Source organism: Schistocerca cancellata, chromosome 1, assembly GCF_023864275.1.
Source record: "Schistocerca cancellata isolate TAMUIC-IGC-003103 chromosome 1, iqSchCanc2.1, whole genome shotgun sequence".
In the NCBI taxonomy this organism is placed as follows: domain Eukaryota; kingdom Metazoa; phylum Arthropoda; class Insecta; order Orthoptera; family Acrididae; genus Schistocerca; species Schistocerca cancellata.
In genome coordinates, this window is record NC_064626.1 from 701,710,954 (window position 1) to 701,736,109 (window position 25,156).

At 39.8% G+C, this 25,156-nt stretch overlaps 1 protein-coding gene across 2 annotated transcripts in view; it reads right to left on the reverse strand.

Moving 5' to 3' along the window:
* Nucleotides 1-25,156, reverse strand: part of LOC126184626 (SEC14-like protein 1) — a 211,154-nt gene that overhangs the window by 36,174 nt on the left and 149,824 nt on the right. For both annotated transcript variants that reach the window (XM_049927098.1, XM_049927105.1), the window contains exons 2-3: nt 15,096-15,245; nt 14,659-14,790 (exon numbers count right to left, since the gene is read on the reverse strand). In XM_049927098.1, coding sequence (XP_049783055.1) covers nt 14,659-14,790; nt 15,096-15,245 — 282 coding nt within the window. The remainder of the gene's footprint in view (nt 1-14,658; nt 14,791-15,095; nt 15,246-25,156) is intronic.

Here is a 25,156-nt window from a genome sequence, read left to right on the forward strand (position 1 = left end):
CATTTCAAAGACTGGTTTGATGCAGCTTTCCATGCTAGTCTGTTCAGTGCAAACCTCTTCATCTTTACACAACTATTGTCACCTGCACCCATTTGAACTTCCTTATTGTATTCAAGCCTTTGTCTCTGTCTACAACCCTCTTCCTGCTTGCATTTGTCAGCAAACTGATGATTCTTTGATGTGCCTGGATGTATCCTGTCAACCACTCCTTTCTTTCAGTTCTGTAGTGCCAGAAATTTCTTTTTTCAGGTCCTTCTCATTAGTTACTTTTTCTGCCCATATGATTCTCAGCATTCATCTGTAAAACCACTTTTCAAACACTTGTATTTTACTCTTGTCTGTGTTTTTATCTTCCCTGTTTCACATCCATATAATGTTGCACTCTAAACAAATAATTTCAGGCAAAGAGTTCCTAAATCTTAAACATAAATTAATATTTACAAATTTCTCTCTTTTTAGAGAACTTCTGTTACTACTCCCAGTGTGTAGGTCATACCCTTTCTACTTCTGCTATTTGTGCCACTAAATAACTGATGATGGCACAACTTTTCTACTACTTTTTGGGCTTCATTTCCTAAACAATTCCCTCAACTTCACCCAATTTATTTTGAGTATATTCAATTACCCTTGCTTTAGTTTTGATGACATTCATCTTTTAACTTCCATTCAACAAACCCGATCCTTTGTGATCTCACTCAATTGCTTGCACTACGTACAGGCTGAACGTTTTTCACTCACTCCATACCTACTTCCTCTGTCATGTCCTTCATCTCTTAATACAGTCTTCTTTCTCTATAAGTTTTAGTAACTTTTAAGTTCCTATATTTTGTTCCCAGAAACTTCAGAATATCAAAGAAGGCTTTCTAAACCGCATTGTCAAAAAGTCTTCTCTCTATGTAAACATGCTGTAAATGTGGGTTTCTCTGTAGTCAATCTGTCTTCTAAGGTAATGCTTAAGTTTTGTATTGCCTCACATGTTCCTACATTTCTCTCGAACCAAAACTGATATTTCCCAGGTTAACATCTACCATTCTCTCTATTTTTCTGGAAATAACTTCACAAACATAATTCTCTCTATTTTTCTGTAAATAACTTCACAAACATAACTTGTCAAATTGAAGCTCAGTAATATTTGCACCTGTCTACATCCGCCTTCTTTGGTATTGGTATTATTTTCTCCTAGAATTCTGAGGTATTTCACCTGTTCCTCATCTCCTAGACCCAAGTGAAAAAGTTCAGTAAGAACTGGTTCCCCACGGAATTTAATAATCCTGAGGGAAAACCGTCTACTTCAGGTGCCTTGTTTCTATTTTGGTCTTTCAGTGCTCTGTCAAATTGTTTCAGAATAATTTTAAAATGAAACTTAAAGTAATAACCTTGAAAAAATTCTGCTCCTTCCTCAATTATATTAAGTAGCTGCTGTTTACCTCTTAGTGTTAATACACAGGATGTCTCACAATTCCTAAAACAGGTATCTACAGATTGTAGAAGGGACTTTAGTAGACAAAGTTTTGATAAGAAACCCATGTCTATTTAGATATAAATTAATGATATGCACCCACGTGATTTACCGACTGACCTGCCTACACTGTGAAGCCTTCTATGTGGGAATGACCAGCAAAAAACTGTCCATTCGCATGAATGGACACAGGCAGACAGTGTTTGTTGGTAATGAGGATCACCCTGTGGCTAGACATGCCTTGGTGCACGACCAGCACATCTTGGCACAGTGTTACACCGTCCGGGTTATCTGGATACTTCCCACTAACACCAACCTGTCAGGACTCCGGAGATGGGAACTTGCCCTTCAGCATATCCTGTCTTCTCGCTATCCGCCAGGCCTCAATCTCCGCTAATTTCTAATTTCAATTTGCCGCCGCTCATACCTCACCTGTCTTTCAACATCATCTTTGCCTCTGTACTTCCGCCTCGACTGACATCTCTGCCCAAACTCTTTGCCTTTACAAATGTCTGCTTGTGTCTGTGTATATGCGGGTGTGTGTGCGCGCGCGCGCGCGTATACCTGTCCTTTTTTCCCCGTAAGGTAAGTCTTTCCTTCCCGGGATTGGAATGACTCCTTACCCTCTCCCTTAAAACCCACATCCTTTCGTCTTTCCCTCTCCTTCCCTCTTTCCTGATGAAGCAACCGTTTGTTGCGAAAGCTTGAATTTTGTGTGTATGTGTGTGTTTGTTTGTGTGTCTATCGACCTGCCAGCGCTTTTGTTTGGCAAGTCTCATCATCTTTCTTTTTAGATAGATATAAATTAAGTTTGAATATCAAATCACTTTCAAAGCTCCCACTTCACGGTACACATGACATGGTTACAAAGAATTCTGACCTGGGAGCTCTCCATGAGCCTACGGCATTGACTATGTTTCAATTACTCATCATTGGGTTCCTTTCTAAGTGATGAAGGACGTCCTCTGCGAAGTCTAGAGTGCGGCGTGTCCACGGAGCAACACAGTCAACCCTCCTAGTTGCAAATGTACCAGTTTCTCTTAGCCATTGTTTTGGTTGAACAAAAATGGTATGTGATGTCATAGCCACGACAGGGACTGACAATGGTACCCTCTTCTCAGTTTGTGTGCTTACCATGAAGTGGGAGATCTGAAAGTGATTCCAACTTTGAACTTACTTTATACACAAATGTTATAATTCCATACGTGGATTCCTTATCAAAACTTTATCTACAAAGTCCTCTCTACAAACCCTAGAAGTCTGTAATATCAATTGTGACTCACCCCATGAAGATGAATAAATGTTTATATGTAGCAAGAATAGAGGCCAGTTTACAGGGTACAGTTTTACCTGTTATATAGCAAAGGTGTATGCCTACTTGTTTAAGACCCTTGTACCTTTTACTGTACTTTGTACTGTGCCGTGTACATTGTAAACAATATGAAACTAATTATTGTAGTTTGTAACTAATGTCATTAAGAAGTAAATTTATTGAAATGTTAATGCAGGTACTTCAAAAATTTTTAACACAATTGTTTCCTGTGCACAATGTTTTTGCTGTTTGTTATTGATGAGTAATAGCTTTATTAATTTTACCTGCATTACCCTACATAACTTGACAAAACACCACTCAGTGACGCTACGCAGATCATCAAAGTATCCAGCTCTCCAAGTCAATGCAATGAGGGGTACTTAACAGCGAAAAAACTCTGCAACTTTATTTCTGTCTCAACTCTATTCTGTCACTTTATTCAGCCGGATATTAAAGAACTTTGTACACATACTGTTTCAGCAAATGGCAAGGCCAATGATGGCCTTCACATAAATGTAAAGCAGCGTGGGAAGTTATCAAAACTGAAATAAATTGTCAAAAGAAAGACTGCAACATTCTAATTCCTCCTGACACACTAAACAATTACTTTGCCAATCCTATACCAGAAACCAACATTGCCGGCTGCTGTGGCCAAGCGGTTCTAGGTGCTTCAGTCTGGCGCCGCACGGCTGCTACGGTTGCAGGTTCAAATACTGCCTCGGGCATGGATGTGTGTGTGTATGTTAGTTAGGTTTAAGTAGTTCTTAAGTCTAGGGGACTGATGACCTCAGAAGTTCCATAGTGCTTAGAGCACTTTTTTTGAAACCGAGATCAAGGAACATGTAAGTAAGGCTGAAGCACTGCTGCCACCATTACACAATAAACCTCTAATTTTCTTATTAAACAGATAAGAAATGGGATAATAATGCCCTTAATTAATAAAGAAAATATCAACAAACAGAGTGTACGCAGAATGTCTAAAAATATCCATAATCAAGCCAGTCCATAAGAAAGGTAGCACATAATCACCTGGCAATTACCAACCAATTTTAGTCCCAATTCTTTCCAAAATAACAAAGCACTGTATGCACCAGCAGATGAACCAACATTTTGAACATAATAATCTAATCTGTCCTCACAGTATGGCTATAGATCTACCCTCTTCACCGTGAAAGCAGTTGACAGTATTAAACAAAAGTATATGACTTTTTTGAAAATAAGTCAGTAAGTTGTGCGGCACTACTGGACTTAAAGAAAGCCTTTGATACAATGTCCCATGTTATCTTAATAAGAAAGCTATGGTACTATGGAATTGTGGAGAAGCCCCTACTCCTACAGCAGTCATACCTAAGTAATAGAAAACAGTTGGTGCATGTGTGAATAATAAAAAAATCAGCTCCTCTGTGTGTTAAAAAAGGAGTGCTGCAGGGCTCTGTTCTTGGGCTCCTCAGTTCATCACGTGTATAAATGAGCTGCCTTTCTTATTGCCCTGTGGCACTCTACTATATGCAGATGACACCACATTAATAACTCAGAATACTAACATGGATGAATTACAGCTGAATGTTGAATGTAGCAATAGCAGTAGATGTGTGTACCTCCTGCACTACACAAATAATAGATTAAATACAGTGTTCTCTGTTTTTCTGACTGCCCCCAAGAACGAAAATAAATCAATGAAACTTCTTCGATTCCATATTGATCAAAGTTTAAGCTGGGATACACATACACCTCCAGACTCGTACATGTGATTTATCTGCAATGTAAGTTGAGAGGCCGTGTAAGCGAAACTCTGCTGCACTATGCATGCCTTGCTTTCTTCAATTTCCTTCTGACACACAGAATTTTGCTATGGGGAAACTCACCTTGATCTAAGACTGTATTTAAATGGCAAAAAAAGGCCATCAGATGCATTGTGGGACTCTCACCATGAGAATCATGTAGATACTACTTCAAGGAATTAATATTATGACTGTACTTAGTTTATATATTTATAGTTGCCTAGTATACACCTGGATAATTTTGACATTGAGATGTCAATACGCCATCATAACACTAGACAGAGACACGCAATTGACAAGCCCCATGCCACACTAGCAAAGATCCACAATAGCTATAAATATCTTGGTGACACATATTTTAACAAATGGTTCAAATGGCTCTGAGCACTATGGGACTTAAGATCTGTGGTCATCAGTCCCCTAGAACTTAGAACTACTTAAACCTAACTAACTTAAGGACATCACACACATCCATGCTCGAGGCAGGATTCGAACCTGCGACCGTAGAAGTCGCGTGGTTCCGGACTGAGCGCCTGAACCACTAGACCACCGCGGCCGGCCATATTTTAACAAACTACCCAAAAATGCCTAGATTATTTAGATACAAAGAGACTACACGATATGCTGATTCATTGTGGCATACTGTATTTGGTTTACACAAAGTGATCATTTCGTGTTACAATGTACTTTTCTGAAGTAGTTACTTATGTAACAGCCTCCATACAACATAATTAGGTAACGATAATTGTAAAATGACTGTAATGTTGTAACTATAAAACATATGATGACACCAATTACATGTAAACATGTTCAAAGGTGAATAAATATTCAATTCTATTACATTTTTGTTTGACAGTCTTTGCTTCTGGTATCTGCAGGTCATTTCGGTTTGTTTGAAACTGCTAATGCAAGTTTTTGCGAGATTAAAACAAATCATTTACTTTGAACCTGTTGTAGATTCATTCTCTCATCTCAAAGATGTCTTGAATGGATGCGTTTGGGGCCTTGATTTGTAGAATTATGTTGTCAGGGAATACAGTTTTGAACAGCCCCACTAAACTCAATGAGAAGTCATTTATGCAGACTTAGAATATGGATCAAGTCAGTACTGAACCCTATGGCACTCAAAGCAAAACTCAGAATGAGGGAACAAAATATGAGGAAGTGCAATGTCACAGAGTTCACTGCAAGGTTACAGAGTTCACTGCAAGGTTACAGAGTTCACTGCAAGGTTACAGAGTTCACTGCAAGGTTACAGAGTTCACTGCAAGGTTACAGAGTTCACTGCAAGGTTACAGAGTTCACTGCAAGGTTACAGAGTTCACTGCAAGGTTACAGAGTTCACTGCAAGGTTACAGAGTTCACTGCAAGGTTACAGAGAACTCCAATGAGGTAACTTGCTGATCAGCTCTTCTGGGACTTTACAGACAAAGCTAAACACATTCGGTCAATGAGAAATTCTATTTCAGCATATGCAGCATTTCCTCATTCTCGAATACTTTTCACTTTTGAAAACTGATAAAATATAATTAAAAAGCACAAAATTGAAGATTCCTTCTTATTTTTCTTTTCTTGTAGAAGAAATTTTTTAATTAACACAATTCTGAAAGAAGTTGATGCACACCATATTCCTATCAGAGATCAACTTTATTCACAGCGAATTTGGTAGGTGGTACCAGAAAAGTCTAATTTTAATTTAAAATGTTAAGTGGCTGCTGTTACCAGTGGCAGCTAGTGTAGACCTAGCCAGTTTATACGCATTTATTTATTGTTTTGTAAGTGACAAACATGGTGGTACATGACCATTTTTAACAGGCTTGAGACGCAGCAGTCACCAGGAATGATACAGCAATGGTGGAGAAGCAGTAAAGGACAAATGCAACACTTCATGTTAGAACAATTAAGAGATTTCATGTGGATTTGATATGTGTTGGTATGTTATTAAGCACAATAGTAAACAACTACTCAGAAGAAGAAGAAGAAGAAGAATTAGAAGAAGAAGAAGAAGAAGAATGCATCTCCAAAAATTTCAAGAGCAACAATACGAGAGAAGGAAAGTTGCTACTCACCATACAGGGGAGATGCTGAGCCGCGATAGGCGCAAGCATCTCTGCTGTATGGTGAGTAGCAACTTTCCTTCTCTCGTATTGTTACATTCCATCCTGGATTTTCCATTGTTTATTTTCAAGAGCAATATATTTTAATACAGACTCACATTATCTGATCATTTTGCAGTAAGGACCATGTAAATTGGAGCACTATCACATTTCACAATCTCATGTTGATCACTTGATAATGCTTTTCCTGGTCAGGTAACTGAATTCTGTACAAAAATCTATTTATCACCATTTAACACCTTTGGAGGCACAAAAACAAAATAGAGTGTGCGTGACAAGAAAATCCATAACTTATTATCAAAAATGTTCCTTACTACAGAAGGAGGTGCATACGAAATTGCAATGTAACATAATGCTTGAGACCATTTAGACATTACATCCTTCTTGCAGATACTACAATTGCAATAAGGCAGAGTTGTTACTACAGTCAAGGAATCCAATTACACCATCCTGCATGTCTTGTGGTTATCCAGTTATTTCTTATTGTGCTGACATTTTTTAAAAAACAATGCTACGCACAAATAATACCTTGAATATAATTCTTTAGTTTTGTTTGTATACTCACTCATGCATTTATGTTTCTCACATCCAAGGAGTATTTTGTTTCATAATGTGTCAGTAAAAAGATCTACATGTATAAAGGTGTGAATTTCATGAGAATAAATAGCCTCTGATAACTTTTTTTCATTTGTATGATGATTAGAACTGTCAAAATTATTGCTGCTATATGCTCTGAAAAGCAGGAGCCACACATACTGACCCAACAGCAGTTATTGCCACCAGAAAGGGATTATGATTTTGCTAGTTTTCCCTGTTACCGTAGCTAACTGTACTCATATCCACCGATGAACTGTGACTTTCGCATCTTCAGTGTAGCCTTGACACTGCATCCGATCAAGCTGTTCAGCCTTGTTTACTGATGTATCCTGCTGTCACTCTTAGGTCATTCTCAACCTAAGCAAAACATTACTATTTGATGTCTTACTTTTTGTACATTAATCTCTGGGTCATTGTCCTGTTGCAACGAAACAATGCCTACATCACTTAGACATTTATCATTTTAATTTAACCCTTTATTTAGCAAATAAAGTTGTAGAGAAAAAAAATTTTCCTTGTTTTTCCTCACTATATAGACATAGAATAATGACGATAAATGTTTTAATTGTAATATTTATTTGTTATATAAAAAATACAAAATGTCGTTTAAGAGCAACATTGCCAAATAGTGACACTGATATGCCAAAGGTAATCTACTTTGTGCTTTGCTTCAGTTCATTTGTTATAAATGTGTCCACAACCAACTTATTGTCTTCATACATGAGAATATCACTCTCCTGATACACACAACAACTGAAAACGAAGGTTACCATTTATGGATAATTTCACATATCAATTATATTTTGCACGAAAAGCTTTGCAACAATTTCTTCCAGGTACAAAATACAGAACTATGTTGCACTTACAACACGCGACTGTCAAGTAACCTCTTGGACAATAATGACATTGACCTTTTGATCAACGTGTACACCAGTGGTCAAGGCCACTGAACCTCATGTCTTGTATAGGCACTGGAATCTTTGCTCTCTTCTTGGGAGGTGGTCAAATTAACTGATTGGGCCTAAATTACTACTGCAGAAGCATTCCAATAAAACATACTCAAACACTGTGTCAGTAAATGAGTACAGGGAATACCAACACACCTTTTGTGACATAATAAGCACACCAGCTGCTGTATGCCATTCAAATGGTAATTAACAAACAATATCTGTGAGAATGAAGAAAGGAAAGAAAACTCCATGGAGGAGATGCCTGCCCACAAAACCTTAAAGAACAAGGCAGACCAGGTGGTGGCAACAAAAGGGATCAAGTAGAGTTACACATGAGAAGGCTAGAATATCACCCTTCTGTTCTACTTCCTAGTGCGAGTTCTTGGTGTTGAATTAAAATTGATTGGCGACTCCATGGAGTGCTGTGTGCACAACGACCATATATGTTAAATTAAAAGGAAGGTCAGCGTTGGCCATAATATTTATGTTTTATTGCTGGCCAAATCGATTTTCAATCACATAGTGATCATCTTCAGTGCTGGAAGTTCAGAATTTCACATAGCGATCAGTGAATAAAAACAAAAATCCACAAATACACCTGAGTATAAACCAACAATTGGAAAGAACATACCTGTGGTGTACAAATTAAACTCATAGACACTGGTATCTAGTTATCACTAACCAAAACTGAGAAGTGATCACAACAACTGAAGCCACTGTTTACATTCACGTGTACAGCAGACATCGGGGTGACAGGATCTTGGAACGCCCTCTATGTGGTGTGTGTCACGTGAAGACTTAACAATTCTTTATTTGCCAAGAGATTACCACAAAAATACCAAAGTTCACTTGCAAATCATTAATTGAATATTTCTATTTTAAAATTGTACATTAAAAAACGCATAGCAAAAAAGACAGGCGGGAAATGCACATCTTGCCAACATACGCTGGCATGTTATTTTCAAACAACTTAAAAAACATGTCCGAATAATAATAATCAACAGGTGAAGTTATATAGTGTCAGATTGCAGGACTAGAAAAGAAGAAAAATACACAAATAACATGACATCAAATATAACAGAATTTTTTATCCTGTGGCTTGTGAAGTTTCACGACGCCACTGAAAGTAGGCGTTCTCGGATGCACTGGTATTAAAGTTTTTTTAAGAAATGGGGTGAATAATGCATCAGTTTCTTTAAGTACCTTCTTAATTTCTGCAACGAACTTAGCTGTGGGGTTAAATGAGTATGTTTTGAGCATAGGGCAGGAGAAGAAGTCCTGTGCTTTTCGTACAGTCGGCCTCCTATTAGTGTATTTTTTTGTGTTTTCTTCATTTAAATGTAAACCACTAAATTCAAATTGTGCTCGGCAGGGCTAGTGGCCCCGCATTGTTCCCTCCTTGAACAGATAGCAGCACTTTTGCCACTCTGGTTTACCAATTTGCCTCATCGTTCGCATCCGCTACTCCCTATTCTGCACTCGTAGGCAGCACACTGCACCTGGTACACGCGGCACTCTGGGACCACAACACAAGTGTCATGATATCATTTGTATATTTCCCTACCCAGGCAGTCATCCATAGTACTGTGTGGGGCCACTCGCATATTGACATACATTTCACAGCACCCAGCCCGACCAGCAGTTTTGAAATGTTTTTTAAAAGTTTTTAAAACTTTCTAGCGAAAAAAAAAATTTTTTTTTTTTTTTTTGTGTGTGTGTTTTGGCGTGTGAAAATTATCTCCCTCTTTTGCTATTTCCAGAACAACACCTGATGTGCTTATAACAATCCAAAACCAGTTGTGTGAAAATAAAGAAATTTACAATGGCAGTGGTATTCTCAACCTCTTCCAAAGTAGCCAAGATGGTTTCCATGAGAGAGCTGCAGATTTATATTCAAAGACAAAAGAGGAATTACACTGATCTACCAAGAAGATGTAAATGTAACTGAAGATCATGACAGATGTCTTGTCTTGCATGTGGCAGGATGATAAGCATTAGGAACTGCCAGGAGTTACTTCTGTGGACCTCGAGCTGCTGTCCATGACCTGTTGCTGTAGAGCAATTGAAGGAAACCAAAAGACCAAACACTCACTGTCATTTTAGTGTACGTCCTTGCTGGAGTCATGTGGGCAGTGTAAGAAGTGGAGCATGTATGGCTCTGATAGGTGGTTGGTTGGTTAGTTGTTTGAGGTTTAAGGGACCAAACAGCAAGATCATCAGTCCTTGTTTCAAATGTGGTCCATTCCGCTAATGTGACATCTCAGGAAAGTCAGAACAATAAAAGGGAAAAGGCTAAAAACGTAAAACGGCAGTCATGTTGTCAATGGTAAAAACAAAATGAGGGAAGTCAGCAAGAGAACGAACCCAACACTATGCTGAAGCAGCATAGGCAAGACCACCTGTGACTCAAAAGGGGCAACCGCTAGAATGTAGAAGTACGTATGGGGAAAGGAGACTAACCAATCCTTAAAAAAAAGGGTAAAAACAGAGTAAAAGGGGAAGAAACGAGGATCTCGGTCAGGGAGGTGAATCGGGAATCTCCGAACACGGCGTACAGAGGGAGACACCCAAACACTCACCGCCCTGCCCCAACACCAGAGAGAGATTAAAAACCTTAAAACTGAGAATAAAAACCACTTTCCCGGAGGAAACCGAGAACCAGAGAGACCATCCGGAAATCGTCAGCCAACATCAAAGGTAAAGTGTGGGGGAGTCTGTACTTAGCACGCAGAGCTAAAAGAAGGGGGCATTCAACCAAAATGTGGGCTGCTGACGAAGGCTCCACAACCACAAAGTGGGGGTGGCTCATCACGCAAAAGAAAACCATGGGTCAGCCTGGTATGGCCAATGCGGAGACGACACAGTGTGGTCGAGTCCTTTCGGGAGAGGCGAAAGGAAGATCGCCATGGGCCTGGTGTCACCTTAATCGCACGAAGTTTATTAGTCAGGGGAGTAGTCTCCCAAGAATTGGCCCATGACTGTGCGAAGTGGGATTTGATGTGAAGCCGTAAATCCGCTGCAGGAGGGGTTACAGAAAACGGGGGGTAAGTGATTGCTCCCCCAGCCAAACAATCAGCGAGCTCATTACCCAGGATACCCACATGGCCAGGGACCCAAAGGAAGTCAATGGAACAAGCACCACAGTGAATATCAGCGAGATGGTCATGGATGGCAGAGACCAAGAGATGGTGCAAAAAACACCGGTCAATAACAAGAAGGCCACTCATCGAGTCCGTACATAACAAAACGCGGTTGTGTTGGGACTGTTTAATAAAGGTAAGGGCCTGGGAAATTGCCATCAATTCCGCAGTAAACACCCCACATGTAGGTGGCAGCAGATGATTTTCTGTTCCAACAGAGGACGTGAAGGCATACCCCACATGATCAGCAGATTTAGAGCCATCAGTGTAAAAAACAACAGCATCCCGAAACTCCCATAAAATTTGATGGAAAAAGGAACAGAACACCACTGGGGGGATGGAATCTTTCGGACCTCGGCAGAGATCCATGCGAATTTGAGGCCGAGGAACTGACCAAGGGTGGGTGGGGGGGGGGGGGTGGAGGGGAGGGAGCGAGGAAGACAGGACAAAGAAGGAAGCTGAAAATCACGGCAAAGAGACGCAAGGCGGAGGCCAACCAGTAAACCCGCCCGAGGGCAGGAGTCGGGTAGGCGACGTCCATGGTCTGGGAACAGGATAGAATAGGAAGGATGAGTGGGAGAGGGAATGGATAGCGAGTGCATAAGACACCAGAAGCTGGGACCGCTGAACAAGTGGGGGGGGGGGGGGGGGGGATCCCAGCTTCACAGCTTCAACCAGGAGACTATCAACAGGGCTAGTAGGGAAGGCACTGGTGGCCAAACGGATACCACGATGGTGGACTGGATCCAGCACGTGCAGTGTGGAAGGAGCAGCTGAACCATAAACTTGACAACCATAGTCCAAGCGAGACAGAACTAGAGCACGATAAAGACAGAGAAGGAGGGAACGGTACGCACCCGAAGAAGATGGGTACGGAAAGTAATCCTGTAACGTTTGGATACAGCATTAGTAGTGTCTGCTTGAAACAGTCACATTATTTAAATATCTGGGCATAATGTTGCAAAGATAGATGAAGTGGAACGAGCATGTGAGGATTGTGATACGAATGGCAAATGGTTCAATTTAATTTATTGGGAGAATCCTACGAAAGTGTGGTACATCAGGAAACCACATATAGAACACTAGTGCAACCTACTTTTGAGTACAGCTAGATTGTTTGGGATCCATGACACATTGGATTAAAGGAAAACATTGCAGCAATCCAGAGGCGGGCTCCTAAATTTGTTACTGGTAGGTTTGAACAACATGAAAATGTTACGGAGATGCTTTGGGAACTTAAGTGGAAATCTCTGGAGAGATGGTGACATTCGTTTTGAGGAACACTATTGAGAAAAATTAAGAGAACCCGAATCTGAAGCTGACTGCAGAACAAATCTGCTGCCTACAACATACAATGCACATAAGGAGCAATACAATAAGATATGAGAAATGAGGGCTCATAAGGAGGCAAAGACAGTATTTTTTTCCCTTGTTCCATTTGCGAGAGAGACACGAAAGGAAATAACTAGTAGTGGTAAGGGGTACCCTCCACCGTGGGCCGTAAGGTGGACTGCCGAATATCCATGTAGATGTAAATACTTTTTTTCCTATTGTCTCTCATCCCTTCAATAAATCCTCTCTTCCCATTACCCACCAGGCCTCAACCTCTGCTAATTTCAAGTTGCTGCCGCTCATACCTCACCTGTCACATTCAATAATATCTCTGCCTCTGTACTTCCACCTCAACTGACATCTCTACCCAAGCTCTTTGCCTTTACATAAGTCTGCTTGTGTCTTATGTGCGGATATGTGTGTGTGTGTGTGTGTGTGTGTGTGTGTGTGTGTGTGTGTGTGTGTGTGTGTGTGTGTGTGTGTGTCTCCTTTTTCCCCCCAAGGTAAGTCTTTCCGCTCCTGGGATTGGAATGACTCCTTATCCCCTCCCTCAAAACACACATCCTTTCGTCTTTCCCTCTCCTTCCCTCTTTCCTGTTGAAGCAACCACGGGTTGCGAAAGCTTGAAATTTGTGTGTGTGTTTGTGTTTGTTATTGTTTCTATCAATGTACCAACGCTTTCATTTGGTAAGTTACAGAGTCTTTGTTTTTAGATATATTTTTCCCATGTGGAATGTTTCCCTCTATTATATTCATATTTCATATTCTTACAGATTTATTATATTAAATCAATTTGTGTGGTTATTCTACAATGTGGACTACAATGTTTGATTTTATTGGGCTGTCCTATATTGAAACAGTTTTTTATAACTTTTATTGGGCTGTCCTATATTGAAACAGTTTTTTATAACTTATATTGCACTGTGTATTTGTTATAGCTGGATATTGTGTGTATATTTAAAGATACTATGCAATATGATTTACCCAGATGAACAAATAAAATGAATTAAATGAAACTACCTTCTCCTGAATCATTTCCTTAACATTAGTGTCATCTCTTACATTATTCTCCCCAAACCATAAACCTGATGTAGTTTTTCATTCATTGTCCTTGTAACCTGCACGGCACACTGATCAGATTCCTACACTATTTTTCAACTTACCACTTCACTTGTGGAAGAATATTCACTAGATACAAGCTATTCATAACACTCTCCAGTGCAGTCCCTGACAAGACCTACTCCATCAGGATAGACACTAATTGTGCTATGAACTAAACATTGTAATCATCTTGGATGCATGTACTGTTTAGATGACAACTAAACCACAACACTGTCAGTGCAGATTGATCAACACAGACAGAATTTATACTATTCACTGTCTATCCTGTTGCAAAATCACATCCATGGGCCATAATCTTGCAGCTTGTTCACCATATTTTCAATTTTTTCACCAGCAATTCAGAGTTTAACAAAACAAAAATCAAGCACCTGGTTCCAAGCACCAACCAGATATGAACTTCAAGCTACTGACTGCTGTCACTTTCTGCTTAATTTGTCAGCCTCTCATTGCTTATGATCTTGAGTTTAATTTTTCCTTCTTCATATCTCTTGTTCAATGAGAAAATGATGTGACCAGAATGAAAAAAAAATAGTTCTGCTTCAAGATTTTTATAAAACACTTAAAATGCTTCCCTGGGCACCTCTTCACTATTTGCATCATTCCTTTTTCTCAGTTTGTACTTTTTCTTATGTGTGTGTCTTATTTTCAGTCCGTATTTACGTGATCTCTGACCCACTGACACACACTCCCAATTCGTCCTTTCAGGACTGGAAATCTTTTCTGTTGCTCACATTTTAATTGTTTATTTCCATAAAATCTACCCTTTTAGTTTTAGAGCATAGATTACTTTTACACTCAGTTCAACCACTTAAGAAATACTGTATAACAGCAAAGAAAATTGTACTTACAAAATATCGACATTTCTCTACAACTACTACTCTGCTTGCGAAGCTCTCATTGTACGCTTCAATATGGAGCGTTCGGTTTCTCCGGTCCAAATTATTTTTCTGAATGAAGTATACATGATCAACACCAATGATCTGAAAAATGAATATACTGCATTCATACATTGTTTTGAAAAATCACTAATGTTTATCATGTTTGTATTTTAGAAAACAGCAAACAATACGAGAGTGGGCACTGGTTTCTGAGAAAAGTTGCGCAAACTTCCAGATGGGAATTCAAATAGCAGCAACAGCATAAGACTCCCCATACTCAATGTACTTTTACTCTAATTCATCAAACCTACAGAAGAATTGTATCTACTGAATTTCTTATATTGATCTGTTGTATAATCCTGAGCCATTAATTTCTATAAGGTGATGCAGTGCAACTGCTTACTAACCTTTTTAATCAAGTATGGTGCTTCAACATTTAGCTTACAGCGTCTTTCTTTTAGAGAAACAGCTCCATCAGGGCTAGTAAATTCTGACGTAACTTCACATCCGACAAACACAGGTATAAGAGGACATGTTGGGAATCGCCTTTCGTATGCCTGAAACAGTTCATAAGATTTACTGTGTTAAATTCCATTACGCAAAATATGTAGATACACAGTAGTACTAAAATATGAAAGAAATAGGGTCAAGTGTAGTTTTCATTCTCAATTATGCTTTGCTTTTCAAATATCTTAAGCACACAACACTGTGTTTAAAATCAAAATCTATGTTTTCCATTTTTGCCTCTGCTCTAACTTGTTGGGTTTTACACAATGAACTGGAATGAAATCAAAATGATAATGAATATCAATGACAAACTCTGAAATTAAAATCAAAGCACATGTTATACTAATAGTAGCAGCTGCTGCCTTGCAATTATTATCTATAACAACTCACTAAAATTCAGAAACTAAGAATGTTTCTTTCAGAAATATACTGAATAACTGTATATTTTAAGAGTTATGTTGTGATCATGGAAATTCCATGACAGTATAAAACACATGTTCTCATTCTCATTGTTTCTGTAACTATATGAGGGAGGAGATTGGGGGGGGGGGGGGGGGGGGGGGAGACTGTGGGTGTCTTATAGGAATAATGATTTTCTTTTCTTTTGTGTATATACTGCATGTGTAACACATCATTCATATGCAGGTATAAGGGTGACTGTTCTCTTTTTCTTTATTACTTCTTGTGTTTTTTAAACATGTTTTAAGGATGTAAAAACTTAGTACAAAACAGTACCAAATTATATTCATCACTGAACACTACAAGATATCTCTCTGTACATGAAAGAACCACAGAGATGGAAGCTTCCATAAGAACGCCAATATTTTCTTCCACAGGATATTCCTTGAAACTACCTGAAAACGAAACACTATGACATGCAACATCAACCAGTATTTTGGTAATAGGTCATATTAGCAATAGGAAATACATCAAGAGATTTATAGTTATTGTCAGTTTACTCAGTTTTCTTTCCTTCAAGAAAAATGGCTACTGTGGATTTGTACTCTAAAATATAGACAAAAGAAGGAATTAATATTAAATGGAGAAAGCAGAATTTTCTTTTATGCATGGAAATTTAAACAAGAGACAAAATTAAAAGAAATGAGAAATACAAGAAGATAATAATCTTGGCCTACTAGAAAGCAATATTTCCTTGCTGTGCTGCAGCCAGAGAGAATAAAAGGAAACTTTCAAGATAGTGAAAGAAAACGAAGAACCCCACATATCCAAGGTAGGTACCATAACTCTTAGTACGTACATATGTTGAAAGTAACGTTTCTACTTCCAAATGGTCATGGATAACATCTCACAGCCTAAGCAGAAGTGGGGCAAAGCTTGTTGATGATACCCTAACGCTACCAAGCAAAAGAGTTATGAATACAATTTTCATAGCTTTGGGACAATCACAATGAATCTTTTTATGTCTATATATGCCACACAGCATGCCACAAGTAATACTTCATTACTTTTCCCACTTCTTGACAGAAATATAAACTTTGGAGCCCCTGTTCATGCGTATAGTCATGGGATACCAAGCAACTGCAAGGCTTCCTCTCAATAAGATACGAGTTGATTATTAAACAACAGCCAATGCTATTTTATAGTATGCGTAGAAATCTATAACTAATCACTACACACAACTGAGTTATGCAGCATAACCTGCAAGCCAATGGACACCTTTCTGTAGAGTCTGGGTTCAAATATCCTAACGGCCACTTTATTTATGGTTTTCGAAAATCATTACAAAGCAATGGACCAACTTCATATAGGGTGCAAATCTTTACTCTTTCCAAACGAGCTTATGTTAGATCTCGAACCTGTGTGTGTGTGTGTGTGTGTGTGTGTGTGTGTGTGTGTGTGTGTGTGTGTGTGTGTGTGTGTGTGTTTTTTTAACATTGTTCAAATACAATGCCTGACAAAAAATATGAAGCATCCAGATGGTAAGGAGCAAATGAAAAGAAACTTGCTGAGACGGTATGTGATGCTTTTTCAATGATTACAAGAACTTGGCATTATAAGTCTCCTAGTCAGAATAACACTGCACACCCTCTGGCCTGGGTGTCTGCACTGTTTCAGATGGGAAGGATGTCATGAAGCCGTTATATCCTCTCCTGAGGCAACTGGCCCAAACATCCTGAGGGGAATGATACACTAACACTAAATTACCTTTTTTCTTTATCGGAGGCCTTTCTTCCTCCCTTAGTGGTCACTGTTGCTAACTGCAAGTAAAACTGACTTTCATCCTCAAAACGTGCAACAATAAATTAGATACTATGCTAATGCCAGGTATCTCAAAGCAAGATAACTGATAGGAACATTGACATCTCAAGAATTTTCTGAGCGATGTCTGTATGCACGTAATGGAAACTATGAATTGCAAGTTATATGTACCGGGAATATTAGGACATCCTTGTTGACATGTCACTGAGGAAATACTACTCGCTTATCCGATGCAGTTTGTCCTGATTCGCTGAACCTGTTTCAAAAGTGGTTCAAATGGCTCTGAGCTCTATGGGACTTAACTTCTGAGGTCATCAGTCCCCTAGAACTTACAACTACTTAAACCTAACTAACCCAAGGACATCACACACATCCATGCCCGAGGCAGGATTCGAACCTGCGACCGTACCGGTCGTGCGGCTTCAGACTGTAGCACCTAGAACCACTCGGCCACTTTGGCCGGCGCTGAACCTGTTTCACAGTGAATAAATGGTTCGTCAGCATAGTAGTTGCATAAATGAAACATAACCAGTCTATATTTTTGGATGCTAGAAAGGTAAAGCCACTTTTCCAAAATTCCAGAGTGTACATGTAAAGGAAGAGGAAGTGAAATACAGATACCAATTACTGAATGTATTAAATAATCCTTCATTCATATTAATTACACATTTCTATAACATGTGCAAAGATCCAAGTGATATTACGCTATTCCCTGAATGGCTAACAGAATTATGGCAATATCCAAAATAACTGATCACTTCCACCCTCAAAACAGCTGGCAGTGGCCCTTGAGTTCTGAAAGCCTAAATTTAAGGCGACTAGCGCGAGTTTTGGTATTCTTCTTTAAGTCATTTTAGATTATAAAAACAAATAGTTTAGTACTGATTAAGTGATAAATAGGTGTATTAGTGTGCCTTTTCAGCGTACCATTAAAGGTTTCATTTTTCTTTACGTAATACGGTATAGCAGAAAACGCGAAAAGATCGGACAGTCGTATTTTCTGTTTACGTTTTGCCGCAGCAAATCTATAGAATATCGTTTAGTTGTTCTTTGCTCTCTCCAGCAATTTAACTGTAGCGTATTTCTTTTCTTCATTATTTAACTCACATTTCCGGAAAATAGCGTAAAGTTTAGTTGTTGTTTCAGAAACTTTGCATTGTTGTTCTTGTTTACACACAGTCGCGTGTAGGCCAAATTTGTGGAACTATATTTTCGTGTTTATCTATAATTTAACTGACTTATTCTTTATAAACTATTACGTTCATCATGAGTGAAAAGTGCTTGACTTGCCGTAGAATTATTAGATTTGGGCTTTGGTGTGACGGGTACTGTACTTTTTTCCATGCGGGTGACTGTAATGGCGTCGGAATAGGGGAAGTAAATGAGACTCATCAGTGGTTTTGTAGGAAATGTAGTAGAGATAGGAAGACACTGGAAAGGGAGGGGAAAATTGCCGCCCTTCAGGCTGCGTTGGACAAGGCCAGGGGAGATCTTGACAGATTAAGGAGGGAGAAGGGTAAAGAGAAGTGGAAAGTGGCAACAGGCAACAGGAGGAACTGGCCTAGAACTTTGTCTGACATCTTCGTGGTGAATGTAGAAAATAGATTTGACCTGTTGCTTCAGTTAGAAGCTGGTGAGCCTGAGGCAGTTACAGATTTAGACAGGGCACAACAAACTTTCAGCAGCAAATTGAAAAGTAAGATGTAGGGAAATCAGTAAAGAGAAAGAAAGTGGTGTTGTTACGTAGTTCCCATGGAAGAGGTGTTGGCCAACTTCTGCAGGATGAACTAGGATCAGAATACCAGGTCACCATATTTAAACCTAGTGCTGGTCTGGAGCAGGTGACAAAGGATTTAGGATCACTTTGTAAAGATTTCACTAAGGAAGACACCGTGGTTATAATGGGTGGGGCAGGTAATAGTATTGACAGAGATCCTGGGTACAGTATAGAGTGTGATCTGGCAATCCGAATAACTGTTTGCATAAGGGCAATAGATGGACCAACACATTGTAGGCTTCTTCCTCAATTCGTGGAGCTCCTTCTCTTGAATAAGTCATTCATTTTCTTCTGAAAATGCATTCGTTTGTTTGTCTTTACATGTACATCACATCTACCAATTTCCGTTCCATTCGAAAAATTCCTTCGTGGAGCGTCCTTTTTTTTCCGTGAGCGTATCTCACAAGATATAATACATAACTCCCCTATAAATCGTGGTGTCGTTCGCGAACATTACTGGAGATCCCCTGGTATTAAGCTATTTACGCATGACGTGAATCGTTGCTTCCATTGCACGTAACTGAACGCTTCTCACATAGTGCAAAATTGTAATCTGGTCAAGAGTTTAGTCAACGACAGTTCATTGTGGCAGCCGTCTTATGCACCGTATCAGGAATCCTCGTAAACGGGACTCTAAAGCTGATAGTGAAAGACAGCGGAACTGACGTTTCATGGCCGCCACGCTGCTTATGCTCTCTTTATGAGTAATTTAAAAATGGCTTTCCACAGACCTCTCAGTTTCATTTCAAGTAGGAAAAAGGACCGTATACGTGGTTATGACGGGATATACAGACTCAACAAAAACGTGGCTACACGTCAAACCTCGTGATAGATCTGGGCAAAAGTGCTGTGCTAAAGAAGGTCTAAATTACTTGCACTGAAGGAAACAGTGAAAGAACTGCCTATAGCAATCAGCTGAAAGAAAGTAATATAATCTCAAATAGTTTTGAGAGATTCCAGTGGCAGATTTATGTATTTTTTGCTTTTAAATCGAAATTTGGTTGCTTAATTCTGAAGTAATATAGTTTGTTTCTTTTAATTGCCGGATGTATTATAGGCACACACTGTATTTTGAGGAAATGCAGACCCTTAATTTAGAATCCAGGGTTTTCTATGAACATTGTGATTCATAAAAAGAATAAACACTGTAAGGAAACAATATCAGGTAGTGCCCAAGTCGGGACTCCCTCGAACCATGTAATACCTCCTCAAGAGAGGGGGGAAAGAGATGTGGGGGGAAAGAGATGTGGGGGGGGAGAGATGTGGGGGGGAGAGATGTGGGGGGGGAGAGATGTGGGGGGGGAGAGATGTGGGGGGGGAGAGATGTGGGGGGGGAGAGATGTGGGGGGGGAGAGATGTGGGGGGGGAGAGATGTGGGGGGGGAGAGATGTGGGGGGGAGAGATGTGGGGGGGGGAGAGATGTGGGGGGGGGGAGAGATGTGGGGGGGGAGAGATGTGGGGGGGAGAGATGTGGGGGGGGGAGAGATGTGGGGGGGGAGAGATGTGGGGGGAGAGATGTGGGGGGAGAGATGTGGGGGGAGAGCGAGCGATATTACATTCTACCCATTATACCACCCACTGCGACAATTCTAATAAGGTCCTTTTCGCCCATTTCCGAATCGCATATGTTGGGATCACGTTATCATTTCGGGGCTGTAATTAACAAAAAAAAAAAAAGTTTACATGCGCTGTACCTAAGCGGCTGCTTATTTGTGTATGATGTGCAGACGTATAATCGAACCTAGATATACGAAATAATCGTTCCCATTCTTCCTGTGCCTGCAGTTTCTCTTGAAATTATAGACCCTTCTCACTGAAGTGTTCCCGCACGGATTGCTCCACACACAGGCTCCGCAAGGGGGCATGCAAGAAGGGGCACTCGCCACCCCACCTGCCACCCCTTTATCTAAGTTTTTATTCATTAAAGAACTTCCGTAGACTATATATAACCACCAATTTTTTGGGATATCATAAGTCTTTTGTGTCACTTATTAAATTAAGTTCTACTTGGTTCAAATGGCTCTAAGCACTATGGGACTTAACATCTGAGGTCATCAGTCCCCTAGGCTTAGTTCTAATTAAACCTAACTAACCTAAGGGCATCATACACATCCATGTCCGAGGCAGGATTCCAACCTGCGACCGTAGCAGCAGCGCGGTTCCGGACTGAAGCACCTAGAACCGCTCGGTCACAGGGGCCGGCAAATGTTCTAGTTGCACGACACGTATGGAAACTGACAAACTTATTTCTATTTTTAAAAATGGCAAATTTTGAGTTCCCTCTCCAACTCGGTGTAAATTTCTGCGAACGCTAGTGACTCCAGCCAGTATTATCTGCAAAATCTTGGAAGAAAGACGATGTTGTTCTCGCGAAACCTTTTCGCTAAATTTAGAGAACATGATCCGAAGACAGTGCGACCATTAAGCCGTCATACCACCCTGTGTCTCGCTAATAGATCGTGAGGATAAGATAAGAGATATTAGAGCACGAGGAAAGTAGATAGTGATTTTTCCCCCTAGCCCAATACGTGAATGGAACAGGATAAAAGAAAATAGATCATATTGGTATGGTGTAATCGCCGCCATGCTCTGTACATTGGCTTGTGGAATGTGGATACCTCTATCCAGATGTGAATGCGACGTAGACTGACAGAACGTTCCTAAATAAAAAACTAAAATAAACGAAATAATCTATAAGTATCGACAAAATATTCGTGAGGTTAGCAGTCACATGCTGCTGATTTTTGTAGATTTTATTACTTCGCGTATGCCATCGAAATTTAGCTGTGAAAAGACTGTTCTATCTACTATTAACTTCGTAACCTCGCTAACACTACAGCGTAACAGATTAGTCGCTCAGTTCAGAACCTCCAGAGAATTACAAATGCAAGTTGCGTAGGAACACCAGTCTGCGACAGTGTTACATAATCCACGTACGGAGCGGCTCACAGTGGCAACTAAAGGAATTCCTTTACTTGCATAACAAAAAATTGCCAACGTGTCTCAGTGCGTACAAGATTTATAAGACACAAGATAGTCGACCTCGATTTACCGCTGAAGAGCTAGCTGTGATTATTTAAAATGGAAAATTCTGCACATCAACAGTGCTGCAATCACTCATCCGCTGCCTTTCAGATTACTGTAGCTTGGAAAGACAAAACACCCACGAATTAAAGTCATCGTAAGTATTATAAGTGATGGATCGTTGTGACGTGTAAATCAAGCCGTTGGAGGCTGCATTTTCATGTTTTTATAGTTTAGGATTTTTTAAGAACAGAAGTAATACCAGTTTGGGAATTATAGAACGTTTGACATTGAAACCTTATCGAATCCGCACGATGCTGATGCTGCTGCTGCTCTGTAGACTGCGTTGTGCTATTACGAGCACACACTGGAAATGTGCTTTGTCAGCTGGCGTACCCTCACATTTTTTACGAGTACATTTTAATCATTCGCGACATGACACGCAGCACCTGACAATGGGATCAGATTTTAAAAAAAAAATTGTTTCACGACGATCACAAAGCACCTACAATGCCACCAGTATTGTCGTATGATACAGTGCTTCAGGTACTATGAAGTTCCATCATCACGCAGACATATTCTGAAGGACGAAGGAAGGCTGATGCAAAATACCTGACTACTGTTCTCACAAGAGGGTGATGCCCATTGTTATCGCACGAGTGGCGTAAACAGTTTTAATTGCACGCCATTTCCGTCTTCGGTCGCTGAACTCGTCGTCGCTAATTCGCATTCGATGTGACATAAAATTTGCAACTATTTTGCTACATGTACTTTGTCAGAAATGAATTCTCTAGAGACCATTACCTAAATGAGAGTTGTCACGACGGAAGTAGCGACGTTCTGTTTAATATTTTACAAAACTGTGCAAAAGGTTTTGACAAAATTATTTAACTGGATACATAAAAAATGTACTCACCAAGCGGCGGCAGAACACACACATAAACGGTTGTAATTGGCAAGCTTTCGGAGCCATTGGTTCCTTCAGGCAGAAGTGTTGAATGGGAAGGAAGAAGGGTGAAGGAAAAGGAAGAGATCTAGGAAAAGGGGTAGATTTCGGGAAAGTCACCCAGAACCGCGGGTCAGGGAACACTTACAGTACGGGATGAGAAGGAAAGACCAAAACTTTGCAAAACTTTTTTACGAACTATTCATTCCACTACTCTGCAACACTGTTCTTTATGCGCTAAAGCTAATGCTACAACATGTCTTGGCGTGCACAGAGCCTCGTAGAATACAAAACTCGTCTAAAACAGCGCAACGTCGCCCGGTTTATCTCTAGTACACAATACTTTTTCCAAAGAAGCAAGTGAATAACGTAAAAAAAAAGTGTTCATTCCTCACTACCGTTTACCGCCCACACTACACACTTCTACCAAAGCACATTTATCTCGTTATAATTTCGTGTGTGTCGGTATAATAACAAAGGTCCTGTAGTCCTTGATTACATTCACATAAAGCAGAAGAAACGAAGAATTGCGCAGAGCTGTGGAAAAATTTATTTCACGGTGTCCGTATTTTGCGGTCAGATGAAACTAAAATGTGCTTAGCAACAGCATGTGTAACAGCTTCCAAAGCCCATGGATCAGGGGACGTTACCAATACTCTGTCAATAATTATTTTTTCTCCGGCATTATCTCGTATGGTTTCTATTTAATTTCTCTCATCGCCGATACCTCTTTCTGAATGTTCATACTACACAAACTTCTGTGTACCCATTCAGTAATTTTTCTATCTTCCTTCTTTTAGATAAGAAAGAAAGCATTAGGAATTGATCATATTCTCCTTCCTCCTGTTGACTGTTTCCGTTGTTTAAGATATAAAGCACGTCCAATAAGCTTGGAAGTACAGCTATCTGCCTGCTTTTGCTTACAAAAATGTTACTCTTTGCTCTATGGTATTTTTATATTTGTTATCTGGCTTTATTGCAAATTTGATTTCGCTTCACTTTACTAAAAAAATTCCTCAAGATTTGTCAGTAACGTTACTATACATTGACATCTATTAATTCACTCTTCCACCATCTCATGTAGTATCGTAAGAAGTATTTTTTTGGGAATACTGGCGGATACAGTGCCAACTGACGACGCACTCCGTTATCGGTGTCTAGTTATTAAGAGCAGCTGACAAAAGAATTCAAGGAATCGAGTGTCCATCTGGAAATTTCCATCACTGTTACTGCTTTTCCTCGTTAAATAGACACACTGTCATAGCGGTGTGGAGAGGGCTAAACAGGGATAGGCCTACTCTAGTTTCCGAATTTACGATACTTATTTCACCCATTCTCAATAGGAATCCAGACTTACACTGTATGCGGTTTCATGTGTATCACCATCTTTCTCTTTGGGTCTATCGTGCTACTTAATAGCGTTAGTACCCGAAACCATGGGCGACTTTCGATGTGGTAAAGTTTTTTTATGTCGTGTGATGGTGTACATGCGTTAAAATTTACGAAGTATTTTTGTTATTGGCATTGTGTAAAGAGAAAATCGTTTAACATTCATTATAGCTCAAGATTAATTAAATTGTTCGCATATTTCAAAACTGAAAAAGTTGCAATACAATACTCGATTAGATAGTAAAGATGGCAGGAACTCACTATCGCAGTACGAATTTTGTGCTACGTGAGAATGGATGTGGATGTGACGTGAGAGTTAACTTGAAATCATAATCCAATGAAAATGTTAACTGTTTGTTCGTGTTATTTGGAAGCTGAAAGATTAACTCTGTGTAGGGCCGAAACTAATTCCACTCTGAATTTCGCGGTTAACGCTTTTACCAAATCGACTATCTAGGCACGCTTCGCGCATTCACTCTGCTAATACCTTTCTCCTATTGCCAGTCGTAACATATTAGGGAAGTTTGCCATCAGCGTATATTCCGCAGCAAATTGAAGGACTCCCTCTGCAAACAACCCGGAGGCTGTGAGTGGGTGGCCCGCTC